This window comes from Magallana gigas, chromosome 1 (assembly GCF_963853765.1).
Source record: "Magallana gigas chromosome 1, xbMagGiga1.1, whole genome shotgun sequence".
NCBI lineage: Eukaryota > Metazoa > Mollusca > Bivalvia > Ostreida > Ostreidae > Magallana > Magallana gigas.
Genome location: NC_088853.1, coordinates 69,804,810 through 69,824,316, shown reverse-complemented (window position 1 = coordinate 69,824,316; position 19,507 = coordinate 69,804,810). Strand labels below are relative to the sequence as shown.

At 33.4% G+C, this 19,507-nt stretch overlaps 1 protein-coding gene and 1 long non-coding RNA gene across 2 annotated transcripts; both read left to right on the top strand.

The window, feature by feature from the left end:
- Nucleotides 1–2,491: 2,491 nt before the first annotated feature.
- LOC136274100 (uncharacterized) lies at nucleotides 2,492–3,976 on the top strand. The gene is made up of 3 exons (XR_010712399.1): nucleotides 2,492–2,597; nucleotides 2,687–2,778; nucleotides 3,889–3,976. It is a non-coding gene; the product is annotated as an uncharacterized lncRNA (long non-coding RNA).
- A 7,499-nt stretch (nucleotides 3,977–11,475) lies between these two features.
- LOC117687970 (perlucin-like protein) lies at nucleotides 11,476–18,112 on the top strand. The gene is made up of 4 exons (XM_066080326.1): nucleotides 11,476–11,554; nucleotides 11,661–11,752; nucleotides 17,615–17,702; nucleotides 17,880–18,112. The coding sequence occupies exons 1-4, from the start codon at nucleotides 11,494–11,496 to the stop codon at nucleotides 18,095–18,097; spliced, it is 459 nt and encodes a 152-aa protein (XP_065936398.1). The 5' UTR covers nucleotides 11,476–11,493; the 3' UTR covers nucleotides 18,098–18,112.
- The last annotated feature ends 1,395 nt before the right edge of the window (nucleotides 18,113–19,507 follow it).

Below are 19,507 nucleotides of genomic sequence, written 5' to 3'. Positions count from 1 at the left end.
TGAACATTTTTTTCTGTTGTTTTATTTCCTTATCAACCCTGGGTGACTAAATATATTGTTGTTTGAGTTTAAACCCGTATTTTATCGAACAAAAATGCCGAATTCGGAAAATTGTTTGCTTCATGAATTTAGTCAAATGTGTAACACATTTTACATATAAATGCACACAATATGTAATAAAATGACAATTAATCAAATCACTATTGTTATAAGAAACATATTTTGTTAATATTGTCATTCTTTCGAATAGTTTTTCCGCGACATTATTAACTGGTTAATAATATTGATAATACATATTTCGTAAAAGGTAATACGGGGTCTATTCCTCGTATAAGGCATAAAATTACAAATGATGTCTGCCGATTATTCAGTTAATAATATTGATATCGGACCAATAACAATCAAAATAGTATGCATTCTTTAACAAACAAACACGGGATTATAAACGGATCAAGGCGAAAGTCCAAGATGGCTGCATGATTAAGTCTGTCGTATTCTTTCAGTAAAAATACGATATTGGAATTTCATTTTACATTTATTTACATCCTTTGTCAAAATGTTCAAGTTTATTCAGATTTCATAATGAATCGTTGTCAGTATAACAATTTAGGCTATATGGAGTTAAAGCGTTAACTAAACTGCTGACCATAGCGCTCGAACTAAGAAAGTTGCACTTATTAAATAAGAAATTATAAAGACCAACGTAATTACTTCCGAAATAAATATTTCATCACATAAAAAAGTGTTTAAACAATTATTGCTGAATTGTAAATTTTGTCATTATTTTAGTGATTAGATAAGTAACAATAAAGGCATTTACTATTTTTTTTACTATAGTTTTACTATTTGATAGTCTCATGCATGATTCTTTAATCACTGATTGACGGACTATACACATGTATTAAGCCTAGCTTACGAATGATTGATTTTACAGAGTCTAATTTATTTCTCTGGTTTTTTTTTAAACAATTGAGTAGCTAATTATACACAAATCAATTTACCAGTCTAGAGGTGTGAAACCCTCTCTTTGTTCACCAGACTCGTGGTAATGTGTATACATACCCCAGATACACGTGTGTCTGGAGCAGTGGCCTCGTTAGTTTACCAGTTAACCTGTGTCATTGTCTCAGATCACTCGTGTGTGAATGGATATTATGTAATCAAAAAATGAACAATGAACATAAATTTGCCCATGCAGGCGTTTTAAGTTATTGTATTCCTCGGTAAAAAGGCGACGAGAATAGCAAATTTTAAAATCCTTTACAAAGAAATCTGATTGTAATAAAATAATACGGATATAAATTTCTAAATCTACAATACTTAAAATAACTAGATACGTCAAAACATCTGACCTATGTATATCATTTTGGATGAAAAATCGAATTTAATTTGAATAGCTTTGTAAAGGAATTTCCCTCCTGTTGACCTCGTGACGTCACTTCCGCTGAAGCCTCGTTATCGCCTAATTCTGTTTTCTCTTGATTAGATTTCCCAAAGCAGGTAAAAATAGCCACTTTGAAGCGGCGTAACTCCGTTATTTTCGCATCGATTTCGGAGCGGTTTTTTGCATTAAATTTTGGTAAATAAACTCTTTCACATAGTTTCACATCGGCTGGGCTGCAGGTACCCTTTTAGAGAGTATTTTTATGCAAAGGGATATAACCTGTCAATATTATTATTGCCTCATTTGTCTTTAAGGAGGAGTGGATGACAACTGCCATTTTTAAACTAACTGTCAGTTCCAGGGGTTGGGGTCATATGACAACAAATGTAATATACGTTTTGTCAATGCCATCAACCAAGGATCCTATGTGTTAACTACTGTGTATGTATAGTCATATAGACTTATATCTATAGTGTACATGTATGTCTGTATCCTGTTTATTTACACGCAATATGCCTTTCTTTTTATTGCTGCATGTGTTCTTTCAGTTCTCTTTGTCCATTGGTCTTACATGCGCCAATCCCAAAATATTCGAGGGGGATGGATCCAGAGATAATTTTGTTTGTCTGAAGTGGGGGGTGGGGGGGGGGGGGTGGGGATGGCGGGTCCAAGGCCTAGTTTCAAATACATTATGTGGAAATTTAAATTTTTTCAGGTGGGATGGGGGTGCAACCCCGCATGGCTGTGGGTATTTGTATAGAACAACAATGTGACGTAGGCCTCTCTGTTTCATTGTCGGCCATTCTTACATTATGCACGATTCGTGCAGCGATTGAAATCGCTGTGTTAATATGAAGGGATTTAACACTCAAAATCATGAGTCGAGATATACACCTGTGGCTACTATATATTTACTATATATTTGAAAAACTGAAACATCTGCACATAGATTCAATAGATGAAAGCGTTCAAACTACTAAAGTATCATAGGTAAATACACTTGTATGGTTTACTCGGTATGCCAGTGCTGTATTTTTGTCAATCGAAGGCTTATAAATAACACTTAAGCCTACTACCCAATATAACAGTTAATCGAATCAATTCCTACAAATTGCCAACAGTATTACATATGATGAACCAGTATCATTGAAAATGAACAACGCAAAACGTCAGCTTCTTATACTGAATATTGCTCTTTGTGTGTCAACAGAAGGTAAAATTCTTCCTTAGAGTTGTTATAATCCATTCCAGTTGATATGTTTTGTTTTAGTCATGTACTTATTTTGTTTTGCATTTCAAAAGCATCACTCATCCGATGCGAAAGAGGATGGGTTCCATTTGGAAAGAACTGCTATAAATTCTCATCTACTACAGCGACATTTAAAGACGCCATGGTAAGATGATATCTATATCTATCTATCTATCTATCTATCTATCTATCTATCTATCTATATATATATATATATATATATATATATATATATATATATATATATATATATATATATATATATATATATATATATATATATATATATATATATATATCGAGTTTTCAATTATACACCATGCAATGCATGTACTGTTAACGTCTTTAATTCCACGTGTCTAAAATTTCACTATTTCATGTGTTGGTACCTTTCACGGTGTTTTTAATTTCACGGCTAAACGGTTTAATTATAACTGAAGACTGAAAAAACATATATGATAGGTAATGAACATATAACTATACATTTTACATCATTTTTCTTTGGAATCACTTTAAGTTACTGTCGTAAATCCGTTGAAAACTATTAGGAAAAATAATTTAAGTATTTTATCGAAGATAATACACACTATTGTATATTGCGCACCCGACATTTTGAGAATGAAAATAAGGGGAGTAATTTATTTAAAAGGTGTACGACTTTATAATCAATTGATCTTCAAAGTTAACTGCTTAATACGAATGCCCATCGCAAACAACCTGCAGGGTGGACAGGAATTAATGGAGATGTCCGAAATAATAAGTGACAATTAGTGCACGTCTTCACTACAATGGCTTCGATAGGGCCGCAGATCTAAGGGGTGTTAAAAGATAAAGGTAAATCGAGTGTACCGTTATAGTTAGTTGTTCAATTAACATTTATCATAGATTGCGTTTTTAAAAGTGCTATAATTACGATAGGAAAGTGGTAATGTAGGCCCCACTCATGCACACATCTATCAGTAACATCTGTAATGGCGGCATACCTGGAGATTGCATTTTCACAGTGAATATTCACGGTGGCTTAATATTCACGGAAAATTGTCTCACCGTGACCATATTGAAATTAAAAACACTGTAATGTTTTCCACGTCTACAGTATCACAATCGCACTTCAAGTTCACGAATTTGTTCTGCAAATTTTTTAATGTTTCTTTTATGAACTATTACTCATGATAAATGTTTGTCGAATAGTTTGAAGACAATTCACGTTATACAAGTTAGTCCTTTGTTAATATCTTTTTTCATGAAACTGAAGGTGATCTGTAACAACAATGAATCAAGACATCTGGAGCTGCAAAGCAAAGCGGAAGAGGACTGGATTGATTTACAGGGTCGTGTCAGAGGTAAACCAGAGAGAGAGAGAGAGAGAGAGAGAGAGAGAGAGAGAGAGAGAGAGAGAGAGAGAGAGAGAGAGAGAGAGAGAGAGATTATATCCCAGTAAAACATTTATAGCTTCATAGAATTACATCAAATCAATTTTGTTAATGGGCAATTATTTAGTATATCATTTGATATTATAAATACAATTATTTCAGGTTATACATACGGTGTGTGGCTTGGATTAAGTGACCTTCAGAATGAGGGTCAATATGTTAGCCTGTCTGATGGACGTAGACCTCGTTATATCAACTGGGGGAAAGGAGAGCCTAACAATGTAGCAAAAATCGAACACTGTGCTATGTATGTGTTCAAAAAAAGGGGATGGAATGATTATGGGTGTCAAAATAAAATAAACTATGTATGTATGAAATAAAAACAAGAATTTATAGATGAATTACAGGTGTATACAAGATAAGCCTGCCTAGTAATTAAGCTTTATGTTGCCTCTAAATGTCTTTCATCTTTTGATACTGTTGCAACAGTTCACTACTGACTTCTGAGATTTCAAATAATACATATGTTGGCCCCATATATAGTCAGTGAAGGGGTGGATATATAAAGCTTTTATCAAACAAATGCAACTCTAACAATATACAATGGATAACGACAATGAACCACAAACAGCGAAAATTAACCTTTTCGAAAATGATGTTGTGTTATTTGATATGAATTAACATATAACAATTTGTTTTGCATATCAAGGGCAATGAATAACAAGGCTGATTTATACATACATTATGTACACTGTATATACTTTCCTTTGATTCCTACAATATGTCTGACAAAACAACTGCTTGCAAAATTCGATACATAAATTGCACTAAAATTAAACTAATAGTTACTTAGCATATTTCTGTTTTCATTTTTGACACTCTTTTGCAATATGTTGTCTGGTGATGATATCACTTTAACGCAATAGCCCGATCTATTCCCTGGCTGTATACGGTCAATCATTGATATAACCTCACATGACTTGTTCAGGTAACTACACTCGACCAATGTTAAAATCACAATACTTAATAATTTAATAGTGTGTTGTCCATACAATACCAGGCTCTGTCGTCACCGATTTTCCTGAAGTCAATACTCAGCCTCACATCTGAGGTTTGACCTCAAGTTAATGCACTTTTCTTTACAGGACTTGAGTTCAAGATTGAGTTGAGAGATTTGAAATTATTGGTGATGGTGGAGCCAGGAACCTATGATATATAAATTAAGTTTTGTAAACTCTTCATTTAACAAATGACGAGATATTACATTTCAGATGATATATCGCGTGCTAAGCCGTACGTGAGTGGCGACCAAATACGCAGTTTATTTCAGTTGTTTTTTTCCCCCCAAACATCACGCACTATTGAAATTATTAGTACTCAAATTCCAATAAAATTGTTCGTAAAATGTTGCATGCGCACTGTCAATAACCGACGCAGTTGTTATTGTCACCATGTATACAGTTCCAGAGAAATAAACAGGCAATTGATGCAGGATTCCACATTTATTGGGCGAGACTCAACGATGGCAACATTATAACAATTTAACAAACATACATTTTACAAAGAAGTCGGATATGGCCAGTAGTGACCTCCGGACTCAAGACTCTGGATGAGTCGAGTTGGACGTGGCCGAGGCTGGCCGCCACATTCAAGACTGCCGATTGCCAATTGTACATAACTATATATGAGAATCTGAACAATGAGTATAAATTGACAGGTGGTGACATAAGTAAGCCGAGTGAAAGGTTCACAGATATAAAATAATTAAATAAACTCAATGAGTCTTTGATGTCTAAGAAATGAAAACTTATAATTGCACAATGTTGTTTTAAGAGATTAACAGTCCTTGAGACATGGCACTCTGTCTCTTTGAAAACACATATAGAGTCCGAAAAGTGTCAATCACAAAATAAATAAGTAACTTTGTAAGAAATAAATTGTGAGAAAATATTACGAAAGATGTTGAATTTTGAAAGTAAAGTCCAAAATAAAGTAATAATTGAACAGTGAATTTTTCACGTTTTGGGGTATTTTCCGTACCGGGCGATTACTAGGGAACTAGCTCAACACTCGCTGTATTTTCCACATTTATTCCAGTTAATAACACAATTATACAAACAGTTACTCTCCACTCTGTACACATTAAAAAGGGGAAACTCGCTTATTAATTATTCTAACTTAATGTTAACCTACATATGACTGTGAGGGAAAACGGATTACACGGACGACTTGTACCTTGACTCTTAACCTCTAACTATCGAACTCTAACTCTCTACTCTCTTCAGCTAACTTACAATCATCTATAAAATATAATAATAATATTTTACTGGCGTGACCATCTAAATAACTGACATGTATAAATCATCCAATCAGAGAATATTTCTTTATCCCTAAACTGACCATCTCCCAGGTAAACGCCCATTTATTCACCTGCGTTAATCTGCTAACTGTTATGTAATTGCATTTACTCTATTAGCGTCAAACACACATTTGTTAGCTGAAACCATTGTCCTTCAATCCTGCTTTTCTAATAAGTGTATTTCCTAAAGCTACACTTGATTACTTTGATGTCCTATTTCTGTGTTACAGTTAAGACATTTGATAAACATTAATTTAAATTCTATCACACCACAGTCAGGAGGAAAATCACGATAATTAAGAAGAGTAAATAACGTTAATTTACCAACATGCTAACATATAGAAATTTTCGCAACATGTAAAATAGACATTGTAAATGGTGATATTATCATGAATGCAAGATTTTCAATATTGAGCTGCTTTATTGCTAATAACAAGGAGGAGCAACGCCTTATAATGCTTTTTTTTTCTGATGTTGCTATGAAATAGCTAGAAATAGATCACCGCCTTTGTTATCGGCTTCTTGTGTCCTATACATGTATGCACTTGAATTTGAGTAGATTTTGACAAATCAGTAAACAGGGCGTGTAGGTTTCGGCTGGTTGTTTATTTGGAGCAAGACTATAAGTTTCATAAGTAGAGGGAATCCTACGTAGCAGATGTAAACATAGCTGTATATCTGTTATCTAGTTTACAATTACAGTAAAACGGGTTAAAGCGAACACGTTTATAATGAATTGACGCTTACAGCGAAGTGATTTTCATTCCCCGTGACTATGTTACATGTTGTAGACTTAACGGATATAACGAATTACGCTTACAACGAAGCAAAATCGCCCACCCCTGGCCATTGTTATAACCTTGTTTTACTGTAAACACCATGGAATGTATGTAAATACCACAATGTATGTAAATACCACAATCGCACTTCAAGGAAATTTTAATTCACATTTTCATCAATGTGTTCCTCCGTTTTTAATGTTTCTTTTATGAATCCTTTTTTAATCAATGTTTGCTTGGTATCTGATAAGTGTAAATGTGCATTTATACAAAATATATATTACAATAGCATATGGCTATTCAAAACATTTGACATAGAATGTCACTTAGACAATGCTAATTGTTCTTTTTAACGAACCTTCAGGTGATCTGTAACAACAATGGGGCTCGACTTTTGGAGCTGCAAAGCAAAGTGGAAGAAAACTGGATTGATTTACAGTGCCGTGTTAGAGGTTGGTGGGTGTGTGTTAGCTGCAGAACTGTAGCTCTCCAGGGAAAAAAAATATTGACAGACCGGAGAGCTACAGGGTCACCCATTGAAAAAATTGTATATTTATTGCGCAGAAAAACGTGCGCTAGTTTTCGACTGATTTAACTTATTTAAAAGCAGATTCTGTGCAAACAATTAGTACCATTAAATTCTTCATGCAGTTAACTACTGATATCGTCTGTTCACTTGCCTCGGATAGTCTTTTAAACACCATCACCAGTCCCGTAAATTCATGTGGTGCACTTTGTTTACATGTAAAAATGGCGACTCTCGATCTCGATGTTAATTCAACATACTTGATTTTCTGAGGTCTGTAGCGTGTTTCGATGAAGGTCTGAGGCAAATAAAGAGGCTATATCAGTAGTAAATTGCATGAAGAATTTAATGGTACTAATTGTTTTCACAGAATTTGCGTATAAATAAGGTAAATCAGTCGAAAACTAGCGCACGTTTTTCTGCGCAATAAATATACAATTTTTTCAATGGGTGGCCCTGAAGCTCTCCGGTCTGCAATATTTTTTTTCCCGGAGAGCTACAGTTCTGCAGCTGTGTGTGTGTGTGTGTGTGTGTGTGTGTGTGTATGTGAGAGAGAGAGAGAGAGAGAGAGAGAGAGAGAGAATTACAAGAACATTTGTCATTTGTTTTAAATTTTCATAGAACCACAACAAATCGAATTCTGAATAACTATTTCAGGTTATGGAATTGGAGTGTGGCTGGGCCTGACTGATCTTCAGAGAGAAGGTCAATATGTGACCATGTCTGATGCTCGCAGACCTAGCTATAGCAACTGGATGAGAGGGGAACCTAACAATGGTAACGGAAACGAACACTGCGCCTTGTACTGGATCACAAGAAGCGGATGGAATGATGGTGTTTGCAAAGAAAAAATAAATTTTGTATGTAAGAAATAAAGAACATTTCTAAATGACTAATCAGTGTTATTATATAAAAGAAAACGTCTAACAGAAAATGTTTAATAGGGTTTTGCATTATCATCAGATATTTTTATACTGTTGCTATCCTTCAGCACTACTACTTTTCAGATTTTCAGATAAATACTGATTAATATGTATTGACATATTTAAAGTGTTTTATCAAACAAATACAGCTCAATCAAAATACAAAAAATAATAACTTAAATTCAAAACAGCGATCAAAGAACTAAAGCACCGGAAACCGGTTTTTTTTACATGTCATTATTCATATTGTGTAGTAAAGACTGACAATCTCTCTCTCTCTCTCTCTCTCTCATGCTTTTGGTTATTTTTTTTTTAAGCGGATATTAACAAAAGTATGTCTGTCTCGTAGAAATAATCAACAGTAGTTTGAATTTTGAAACAAGACATGGCTCTTTTTGTAATTATTGGTATAGCAGAAGCGTTTACTTTTTTTAGTTTTTTGAGCTATTTATAATAACACTGGCGATTTGTCTGCCTACAGAGTCCGTCTAAAACTTAACCATTACGACTTTTTTGGTGTTGTTTAATATGAAATCAAGCGCTTATAATATACTTAAGATTTCTTTTTCAAACATTTGAAAACACAAATATCTGATCACTTTATAGCTGAATTGCATTGTACCAATTTTTTTTTCATGCATACTTGAATCGAAATATCTAATAAATTATTATCTTTTTTTTGTTTCCTAGTAGAACTGAGACCATAAATATGTAGCCAATGCATTTGAACGCAGCCAATGAATCCAAACCACGTATTCTTGCTAATTTCTTCACAATAACCAGTATAGCATCTCATCAGTCAATATTAATGCAATCATTTCTTTCTACGAGTTTGATTTAACATATTATATTATTTATGAAATTGAAGACATTTTTTTCACAGATCTATTCTTGATAGAAATATTATATTTCACTCAAAACATAAACCAGGTTACGTGAAGAACAGAAACAAATATTTACAATAGGATATAAAATGTGGCAACGCAGAAGTTAGGTAAAGAATTTTCTTTATGTATATTAAAGAATTTGTCACTTTGAAGCCCTTAGTTGATTTTTAATCGAGTCTGTAGCACCATTGCAGATCGAGGTACCTTCGAAAAAGTAATGCGCATTTAAAACTCATCATCAATTCTTTCGTGTCAATAATTCCTGCAAACATAGTATCTTTTGAGCCAAATTTCTTGATAAACCTTTTAAAGTCACATTAATTCATAAATAGTTTACTCTTAATCATTAGAACATACTTTAAATCAAAATCAAATTTGTAAAACGTTGATGATCTATTACTTTTTTTTTTATCTATTAGCGGTAGATCTTAGCATAAAGGTTGCTTGGGCCAGGAATAAACACGAAAATACCCCCACCACCAATTAAAAAAATGAAAACAAAGGACAATTTTAAATATAAGATAAATGAAAATAAACGACAATTAGCTTTGCAAAATAGGAACTGTGAATAACAAGGCTAATATTCGCATACATAATAAACACTGTATAAAGTTTCCTTTGATTCCTTTAAGGTGTCTGACAATACATTGATAAGTTGCATTAACATTAAATCACTTTAAAGTTACTTAGTTAACATGTTTTTTGAAACTCTTATGCAATATGTTGTCTGTTGATGATATACCAGGAACCTATGATATATAAAAACAGGTTTTGTGGACTATTCATTGACGAGATGTAAAATAATAACACTGCAGATGAAATATCGCGTGCTAACCCGTGCGTGTGTGGCGAACAAATACGCAGTATATTTCAGATTTTTACCTCTTAACATCACGCACTATTGAAATTATTAGTACTCAAATTCCAATAAAATTGTTCGTAAAATGTTGCAAGCACACTGTCATCAAACGACGCAGTTGTTGTCATGAATGCAAGATTTTCAATATTGAGCTGCTTTATTGCTAGTAACTAGAACGAGCAACGCCATATAATTTTTTTCTTTTTCTGATGTTGCTATGAAATATCTAGAAATAGATCACCGCCTTTGTTATCGGCTCCTTATGTCACACATGTATACACATGAATTTGAGTGAATAAATAAGATAAACACGGCAATATACATGAACTAAGATCACGATCTAATTTATTTTCATTGTATACAACATGTAATAATTAGGTGTGTGTAATTTGATACTAGATTCTAACAGTTCTGCATTTATCAGTTTTTACCCAAATTGTATAATGAGTGTTGTTATTTTTTTGTGAAATCTAAACATATTTAATTGATACTTAAATGGATTATATCACTGGCAAATCCCAGATAAAAGGTCAAGTACTGCATTTACAAGATATCTTTAATAGACTATAGTATTATTAATCTCAAAAGTAACATTATTGATATTTTGTGTACGTAGCGTAACAAATACATGTATATAAATGATAAGTAAACTCTACCATATATGAATTACTTTTAAAACAATTTGTTGTTTCAACATATGCATTTACTACGAAAGCCCAGATTCGAGATTCAAAAAACGAAATTCGAAATACTAAATTCAAAATTCGAAATTCGAGACTCTATATCCAAATTAACCAATTAAATAAAGGATCTGAAATCCTGTATCATAGCGACCTCCAACTGTTCCTAAAAAATCATCCGTACATGCTCTTATATACAAAAAATGCTATGTTTTCTCAACGTAAATAATTATTTATTTTCATTTTTACACAGAATATATAATTAGACTAGTAATAATGTAGTGTGCTAGGCTTTTGTAATTTACTCCTACATTTACAAACATTCAATATTTTTCATAACCGTATAATATTTCAAATAACAACTTGCTATCATTAATGTACCACTTGATACTTAGTAACAGATAACCTACATATCTATATATAAGTTTTTACATTTACACTTCAGTTTCTTTTTTTAACCCGTTAAAATCCAGGATGGAAAGTGGAAAAAGTCAGCTTTGGTTTTTAATCATAGTCTCTCTGGCTTTTACGGCGGGTAAACATTTACACTTTTAAAACAAAATGGGATCAAATGTTCTTTTATATCGCTGCTTCTTCGGTTGAAATATCTGTGTCTGATTTAATGTTTTATGATTTTAAAGTATCAGGGACAAATTGCGGAAAAGGATGGGTTCAATTTGGAAAGAAATGCTATAAATTCTCATCTTATACAGCGACATTTAAAGACGCTATGGTAAGAGAATGTTTATTTAAACAATAAAATGCTTTCTTTGGTGATTCATGCGGGATTTGACAGGCCTCCCACGCTCGTTTTTGTTACTGGGGCCGGAGCCAATGGATTGGGAATAATGCTGTGTTTTGATATAAATTGGGTATTTTTCTCCCTTGCTTAATGTACAGTCCCTGAACAAAAACCAGGGTACATTGATAGGATTTTTTAAAAGTTAATTTAAAAAAAAATCATTTTTAAAACTGGGATCAAGTGTGTATAATAATGAGAAGGAAAAAAAGTTTATTCAAAGTGTGTGATACAAGTTTGTGACTGAAGATGTAAAAGTTCCCAAAAGTGTTTTGTGTATAGTAGCTAGCTATATGTCAAATGGGAAAGAAAATTATATGAAGGTGGCGACATTGCAGAAAAAATACAAAATCCGCGTTTTTCTGCAATGATCACTTCCCTTATAACGCGCATGTATCATCAAAGAAAACATTTTATTGTTAAAATATTTCCATTTTTCTTTTCACTGATGAACAAATTGATTATAAAAAGTAAGTTAAATTCACATAATTACTGTCAATGTACTTAAGTACATTAGCTAAAAGAAACAGCGCTAAATCGTCCCCTGTGAGACTTCGAGTCTGACATCAACATGATTATTTCGTGAAATCCGTGATTTTTTTCTTAGATCCCTGTAGGTTTCGACCAATCGATAAATAAGCGTGTCAATTTCATTCATGTAAGTTACCTGTGAGTTTCAGCCGCTGTAGATTTTGACAAATCAGTAAACAGGGCGTTTAGGTTTCGGCTGGTTGTTTATTTGGAGCAAGACTATAAGTTTCATAAGTTGAGGGAATCCTACATGGCAGATGTAAATATAGCTGTGTATCTGTTATCTAGTTTACAATTACAGTAAAACACGATGAAAGCGAACACGTTTATAATGAATTGACGCTTACAGCGAAGTGATTTTCATTCCCCGTGACTATGTTACATGTTGTAGACTTATCGGATATAACGAATTACGATTATAACGAAGCAAAATCGCCCGTCCCTGGCCCTTGTTATAACCGTGTTTTACTGTATACACCATGCAATGTATGTAAATACCACAATGTATGTAAATACCACAATCGCACTTCAAGGAAATTTATAATTCACATTTTCATCAATGTGTTCCTCCGTTTTTAAGGTTTTCCGCTCTCAGCGGAAAACCTTACTATTATTCTGAAAAATTTTCAAATTTCTTATTATTTTTTTTTTCTTCTAGACGGCAACTTTGATCCTTAATATCTCGCTCGTTTGTTCACCGATTGTTTTGAAATTTTCAGGACTGACAACATGCCGCGTGATGTTGTCGTTGCATATTTTAGTTTAGGAAAATCCCTATCCGGTTTTGAGTTATTCCCCTTTTAGTAAAATTTAACTACTTCTTTTGTCCAGGGGGTTTACCTTTAACGATGACTGGCAGAGTCTCAAAGATGGGCTGTTTTGGAAGCTAATACATTGAATTTGTGCGAGATATATTTTATTTATTATTTAAATGCAAATAAAAAGGGTGGTATAGATGTTGAAACAAAGGTAAGAAAGAAAAATCAAAAAAATTCGCGTATTTTCCGTGTTAGTTTTCTACCTGATAAGAATTTGTTATAACATGTATTTTAAAAGTTCTTGGTCTTACCCAGACCTTTCATTCGGTATACCGAAAAAGGGGCTGGCCCTTATAATTAGGGAGTTAGAGGCGTCTAAAGTTTCTTGTCAATAACTTAAAAAGGAATAAACATTTCTAATGCATTATTGCATTATATTGAAGCAAAGTTGTAAAGAAATTAATTTTGAATCCTTCTATAGTATTCAATTTAATGTTTTCGTAATTTATAGACAGTATTTGCAGAAACAATTGTTGTCAGTTCGGTCCATTTTTGTGGGGGTGCGTACGTTTATGAGGTTATGAAAGGGCTTCTTGTAATGCACTAACTGATACATGTAGCGCGCAAAAATAATTCCACATAAAATTCCCAAATGTTTTTATACATATGTACATTTTCATTTCATATAGATAAACCTCTTTGACCTTATTTTTGTTGTTTGTTTCATAACTGTGCCCCTGTCTATATTTCGATGCATTACGAGACTCAGGTAACCGATCGATAGGAGAGTCGCTAGCTGTATTCAGGCCGTCGCCTAGACGACAGTGCATGTGCTTGTAGAGCTGGACGTACACGATTAACGCCCCACTGTGTTACTGTAACAGAGACATTTTGAATTGTTTCAGTACTGGGAGATGTGTTAATAAAATGGTTCCAATGCATGATAATTAAACTCAACTTTTCTACAATACGTATACACGGCCGTCATATAAAGCACAATGTGTATTACTGACATGACAAGTGTACGCTGGCAATTTAAACGAACGCGATTGCTCCCGATAGAACAATTCCTTTAAAGCAAAAAAAAAAAATAATAATTTGCGATGGATATAATATAATTATCATCGTGGAGATGATTTTAAAAAGTGAACTTAATATTCGTATACGATAATATTTGAATCCAAAGCCGCTAGTTTTAAGTTACGGTTATTAGGGATATTAATTATGACTTGCCCCGCGTTTCAGGTTTTTTACTTGCAAAACATCTACAAACGATAATACCAAACAACCTTCAGCAGCAACTTATAAATTATTTATTCCATACACAATTCTAAAGAGGTAATTAAATAAATTTTATAAATGCTTTATACTTGTATTCGCTATCTTCCATGGAAAAAAGTGGCATGGAAAAAATGTTGTTCAATGTTCATCAAATACGCTGTAGCCTTAGCAATCAAAAATAATTAACAATTGTGTACATGCAGAGCAATGCAATGCTAGGACAATTAAATTCCAACAATGTATATGGTGAGGCCGGTCAGACTGATACTGGTTCTGCTTGTTCTACACATAGCAAATGTAAGACTAAGTATTTGGGTGTTATATTTTAAACAAATATAAGTATTGCTTTCTTAAAAGCTTGCATTACTCAACAAAGTATTTAATTGGAATCATTCTTAGTTACCTTAGCTGCATATACGTACCGCTCGGTCTGTATCCCGGAAAAATTGACTACCATCCGAAATTTTTCATTCAAGATCTACAGACTTGCAGCTAACATTAGCTGTTTATAAATTCATTAAAAAGACGCGCAGAATCAAGTGGTAATATGTCGTTTGATATGGGATTTATGACGTCTATTTATATTGTTTTCATTAAAATTATTTCATTATTTCAAGCTTGTGGGTGGAATGAAATCAGTTTCACATGTTATATGACATAAAGATGTCCTCTCCCCACTTTTTCTCGAAGCAACTATTTTTAAAAAATTTACATAAAAAATTGAATTATCATGGAGTTGCCCCCCCCCCCCCCATTTTGGTAGCATGTAAAAAAAATGGTATGAAAATCATGAAATTATGAGTGAAATTTTGAAAATTTTGGAAAATTCAAAAAAAAAAATCTTTTTTTGCTTGTCAAGATTTGTTGGTTGAGTTTGCCCCCCCCCCCCGCCCCCCTTTTTCAAAAACGATGCTACGTGCTTGGAAATTACTCATTTCTTTATTCCCCTCTTTAATAAACAAAACAAACTAACAAACATAACCGGTCCAGATAAATATAATTACATGTATCAAAAATAAACTTAAAAAACAAACTACACATTCATCCCTTACACACAATATTGCCTTTTCGATATTTGTCATCGTTTTAGACCCGTGTAACAATCTGTTAAGTAGGTGCTTGCAGAACCCCTTGCTGATCTACATTTTCATTAACCCATACAAAGAAAAAATATATTTTGATTTATTTTTGAATTTCTTTTGATGTAAAAAAAAAAAGAGAAGAAATTGGTTCTTAGTCTCTCTTTATGCCTGTTTGTTAGCGGTTAATCCAAGTTCATTTTGAATATCCTTTTGTAATTTAAAGAATGCGATGTAAAAAAAAATGTCATGCAATATTTCGGATAAAGCAATGAAGAGTTGTTTCTTGAAAATTTATTAGACCATGAAATTGTAAAATGCTAACATTGAAAATTGTGCCCGATTTCTTTCTTTTTTTTAAGGTAAAACTTTATTGATTTAAAAAATGATTCTTTGAGACAAACAAATTGACATAATCAGTAAGAGTTTGACAATCTCTAACTGCAGGTCTGTAGCTTTTAGTCAGAAAAAGAATCAGATGGACGACCTAGGACACAGATCGTCCATCCGAATTTCTTGAAAATTGCCATTATATTCGTACGCGGACGCAATATCCACCGAGACTAAATGGTTCGTATCTTAAGTTTTAACTGCTTTGAAAGGTAATATTGGTTTTCTGATACATGTAATTATGAACATGAATAATTAAATAAAAATGGTTAAAATTACAGTAAAATTACCGGCATCGATCTTCTCCGTGCGCGGATCTAGAAGGGGAAGGACTTCAGCCCCCCCCCCCCCCCCCAGGCGAAATTTCTTTGAATTACGTGTACATTATAAACTTACCAAATATGCCGCGGACATCCCTTGGCAAACTCAAATAACCGTTTGACTTTTCAACCCCCACCCCGGAAAAAATTTCTGATCCGCGCATGTTCTTCTCCTCGAAATACAAAATTATTCTTCAAAACCCCTTGTAAAATTTCCAGGATCTCCTCATATATACTAAGAGATTCATTGGCGCTTGCGTTCGATAAAAATGCGTGTAAAACGTTTGCCAATGGTCTTTTTACCTTCGTACCGGGCATAACCAAAGTCCCACTCCGAGATTAAAATGCGGCGAATCAAACTAGAGACAACGTGTTAAGATCTGCATTTGCTTATAAACATGTAGTATCATCGTGCAAAATGCACTGTTCAGTTATAATTTTTTTTACTTTACTTGTAAAATTCAACATCTGTTTCGTAATTTTTTCTCACAGTTTATTTCTTACATAGTTACTTTTTTTATTTAGTGATTTACACTTTTCAGACTTTATATGTGATTTAAAAGAGACAGAGTGTCATGTCTCAAGGACTGTTAATCTCTTAAAGCAACATTGTGCAATTATCAGATTTTCATTTCTTGGACATCAAAGACTCATTGAGTTTATTTAATTATTTTATATCTGAGAACCTTTCACTCAGCTTACTTATATCATTACCTGTCAATTGCAATTTATACTCATTGTTAAGATTCTTATAAATAGTTATGTACAATTGTCAATGCGCAGTCTGGAATACGGCGGCCAGCCCCGGCCACGTCCGACTCTATGGCCATATCCGACTTGTTTGTAACATGTCTGTCTGTTAAATTGTTATAATGTTGCCATCGTTGAGTCTCGTCCAATAATGTGGAATCCTGCATCAATTGCCTGTTTATTTCTCTGGAACTGTATACTGGTGGACCTTCGGGAATACGGCCAACCTACCCTTCGTTTTAGCTTACGGCCCACAGCGCGCCCCAACCTTTTACCTTATACACTTTACGCCAACATTCCCTCACCCGGTTCGTACTGCACACGACCGATGCAGATCCAGACGAATTCTCTATCGCCGTAAAATCTACGCGGTCACAGAAATATAATACTTTGTTTCTCAGTGTTTACACATCTAATATTGTACTATGGTCAGCTATCAGTTTTTTGTAATACGTCACAAGTATGACGCAGCTACGACGGAAAACCTAATCGTTGGTTGCAACGAGCTCGTCTCTAGTTAATGTTTCTTTTATGAATCTTATTTTAATCAATGTTTGCTTGGTATCTGATAAGTGTAAATGTGCAATTCTACAAAATATATATTACAATAGCATATGGCTATTTAAAACATTTGACATAGAATGTCACTTAGACAATGCTAAACTGTTCTTTTTAACGAACCTTCAGGTGATCTGTAACAACAATGGGGCTCGACTTTTGGAGCTGCAAAGCAAAGTGGAAGAAAACTGGATTGATTTACAGTGTCGTGTTAGAGGTGTGTGTGTGTGTGTGTGTGTGTGTGTGTGTGTGTGTGTGTGTGTGTGTGTGTGTGTGTGAGAGAGAGAGAGAGAGAGAGAGAGAGAGAGAGAGAGAGAGAATTACAAGAACATTTGTCTTTTGTATTAAATTTTCATAGAACCACAACAAATCAAATTCTGAATAACTATTTCAGGTTATGGATTTGGAGTGTGGCTTGGCCTGACTGATCTTCAGAGAGAAGGTCAATATGTGACCATGTCTGATGCTCGCAGACCTCGCTATAGGAACTGGATGAGAGGGGAACCTAACAATGGTAACAGAAACGAACACTGCGCCATGTACTGGATCACAAGAAGCGGATGGAATGATACCGTTTGCAAAGGAAAAATAAACTTTGTATGTAAGAAATGAAGACCATTTCTAAATGATTAATCAGTGTTATAATATAAAAGAAAACGTCTAACAGAAAATGTTTAATAGGTTTTTGCATTATCATCAAATCTTTTTATACTGTTGCTATCCTTCACCGCTACTACTTTTCAGATTTTCAGATAAATACTGATTAATTTGTCCTCAAAGTCAATGTATTGACATATTTAAAGTGTTTATCAAACAAATACAGCTCAATCAATATACAATAAATAATAACTTTAATTCAAAACAGCGATCAAAGAACCGAAGTACTGGAAACCGGTTTTTTTTGACATGTCATTAATCATATAATATATCTCTCTCTCTCTCTCTCTCTCTCTCATGCGTTTGGTTAATTTTTTAAAGCGGATATTAACAAAAGTATGTCTGTCTCGTAGAAATAATCAACAGTAGTTTGAATTTTGAAACAAGATATGGCTCTTTTTGTTATAAATTGGTATAGCAGAAGCGTTTACTTTGACAGTGTTTAGTTTTTTGAGCTATTTATAATAACACTGGCCATTTGTCTGCCTACAGAGTCCGTCTAAAATTAACAATTACGACTTTTTTGGTGTTGTTTAATATGAAATCAAGCGCTTATAATGTATTTTAGATTTTTTTTCCTTCAAATATTTGAAAACACAAATATTTGATCTTTTTATAGCTGAATTGCATTGTACCAATTTTTTTTCATACATACTTGAATAAATGTAGCCAATGAATTTGAACGCAGCCAATGAATCCAAACCACGTATTCTAGCTAATTTCTTCACAATAACCAGTATAGCATTTCATCAGTCAATATTAATGCAATCATTCCTTTCTACGAGTTTGATTTAACATTTTATATTATTTATGAATTTAAAGACAATTTTTTCACAGATCTATTCTTGATATAAATATTACATTTCACTCAAAACATAAACCACGTAACTTGAAGAACAGAAAAAAATATTTACAATAGGATATAAAATGTGGCAACGCAGAAGTAAGGTAAAGAATTTTCTTTATGTATATTAAAGAATTTGTCACTTGGAAGCCCTTAGTTGATTTTTAATCGAGTTTGTAGCCCCATTGCAGATCGAGGTACATCGAAAAAGTAATGCGCAATTAAATTTCATCATCGATTCTTTCGTGTCAATAATTCCTGCAAACATAGTATCTTTTGAGCCCAATTCCTTGATAAACCTTTTTAAGTCACATTAATTCATAAATCGTTAAGTTTACTCTTAATCATTAGATCATACTTTAATTCAAAATCAAATTTGTAAAACGTTGATGATCTATTACTTTTTTTTTTATCTATTTGCGGTAGATCTTAGCATAAAGGTTGCTTGGGACAGGAATAAACACGAAAATACTCCCACCCCCAATAACCCCCCCCCAAAAAACAACTAATAAAAACAAAGA

What these genes read in the sequence shown, in the direction of transcription:
- LOC117687970 (XM_066080326.1), top strand. Translation starts at nt 11,494, where the DNA reads ATGGAAAGTGGAAAAAGTCAGCTTTGGTTTTTAATCATAGTCTCTCTG. An exon ending in CTCTCTGGCTTTTACGGCGG is followed by an intron (nt 11,555 to 11,660) that starts GTAAACATTTAC and finishes ATGATTTTAAAG; the next exon opens with TATCAGGGACAAATTGCGGA. An exon ending in TTTACAGTGTCGTGTTAGAG is followed by an intron (nt 17,703 to 17,879) that starts GTGTGTGTGTGT and finishes TAACTATTTCAG; the next exon opens with GTTATGGATTTGGAGTGTGG.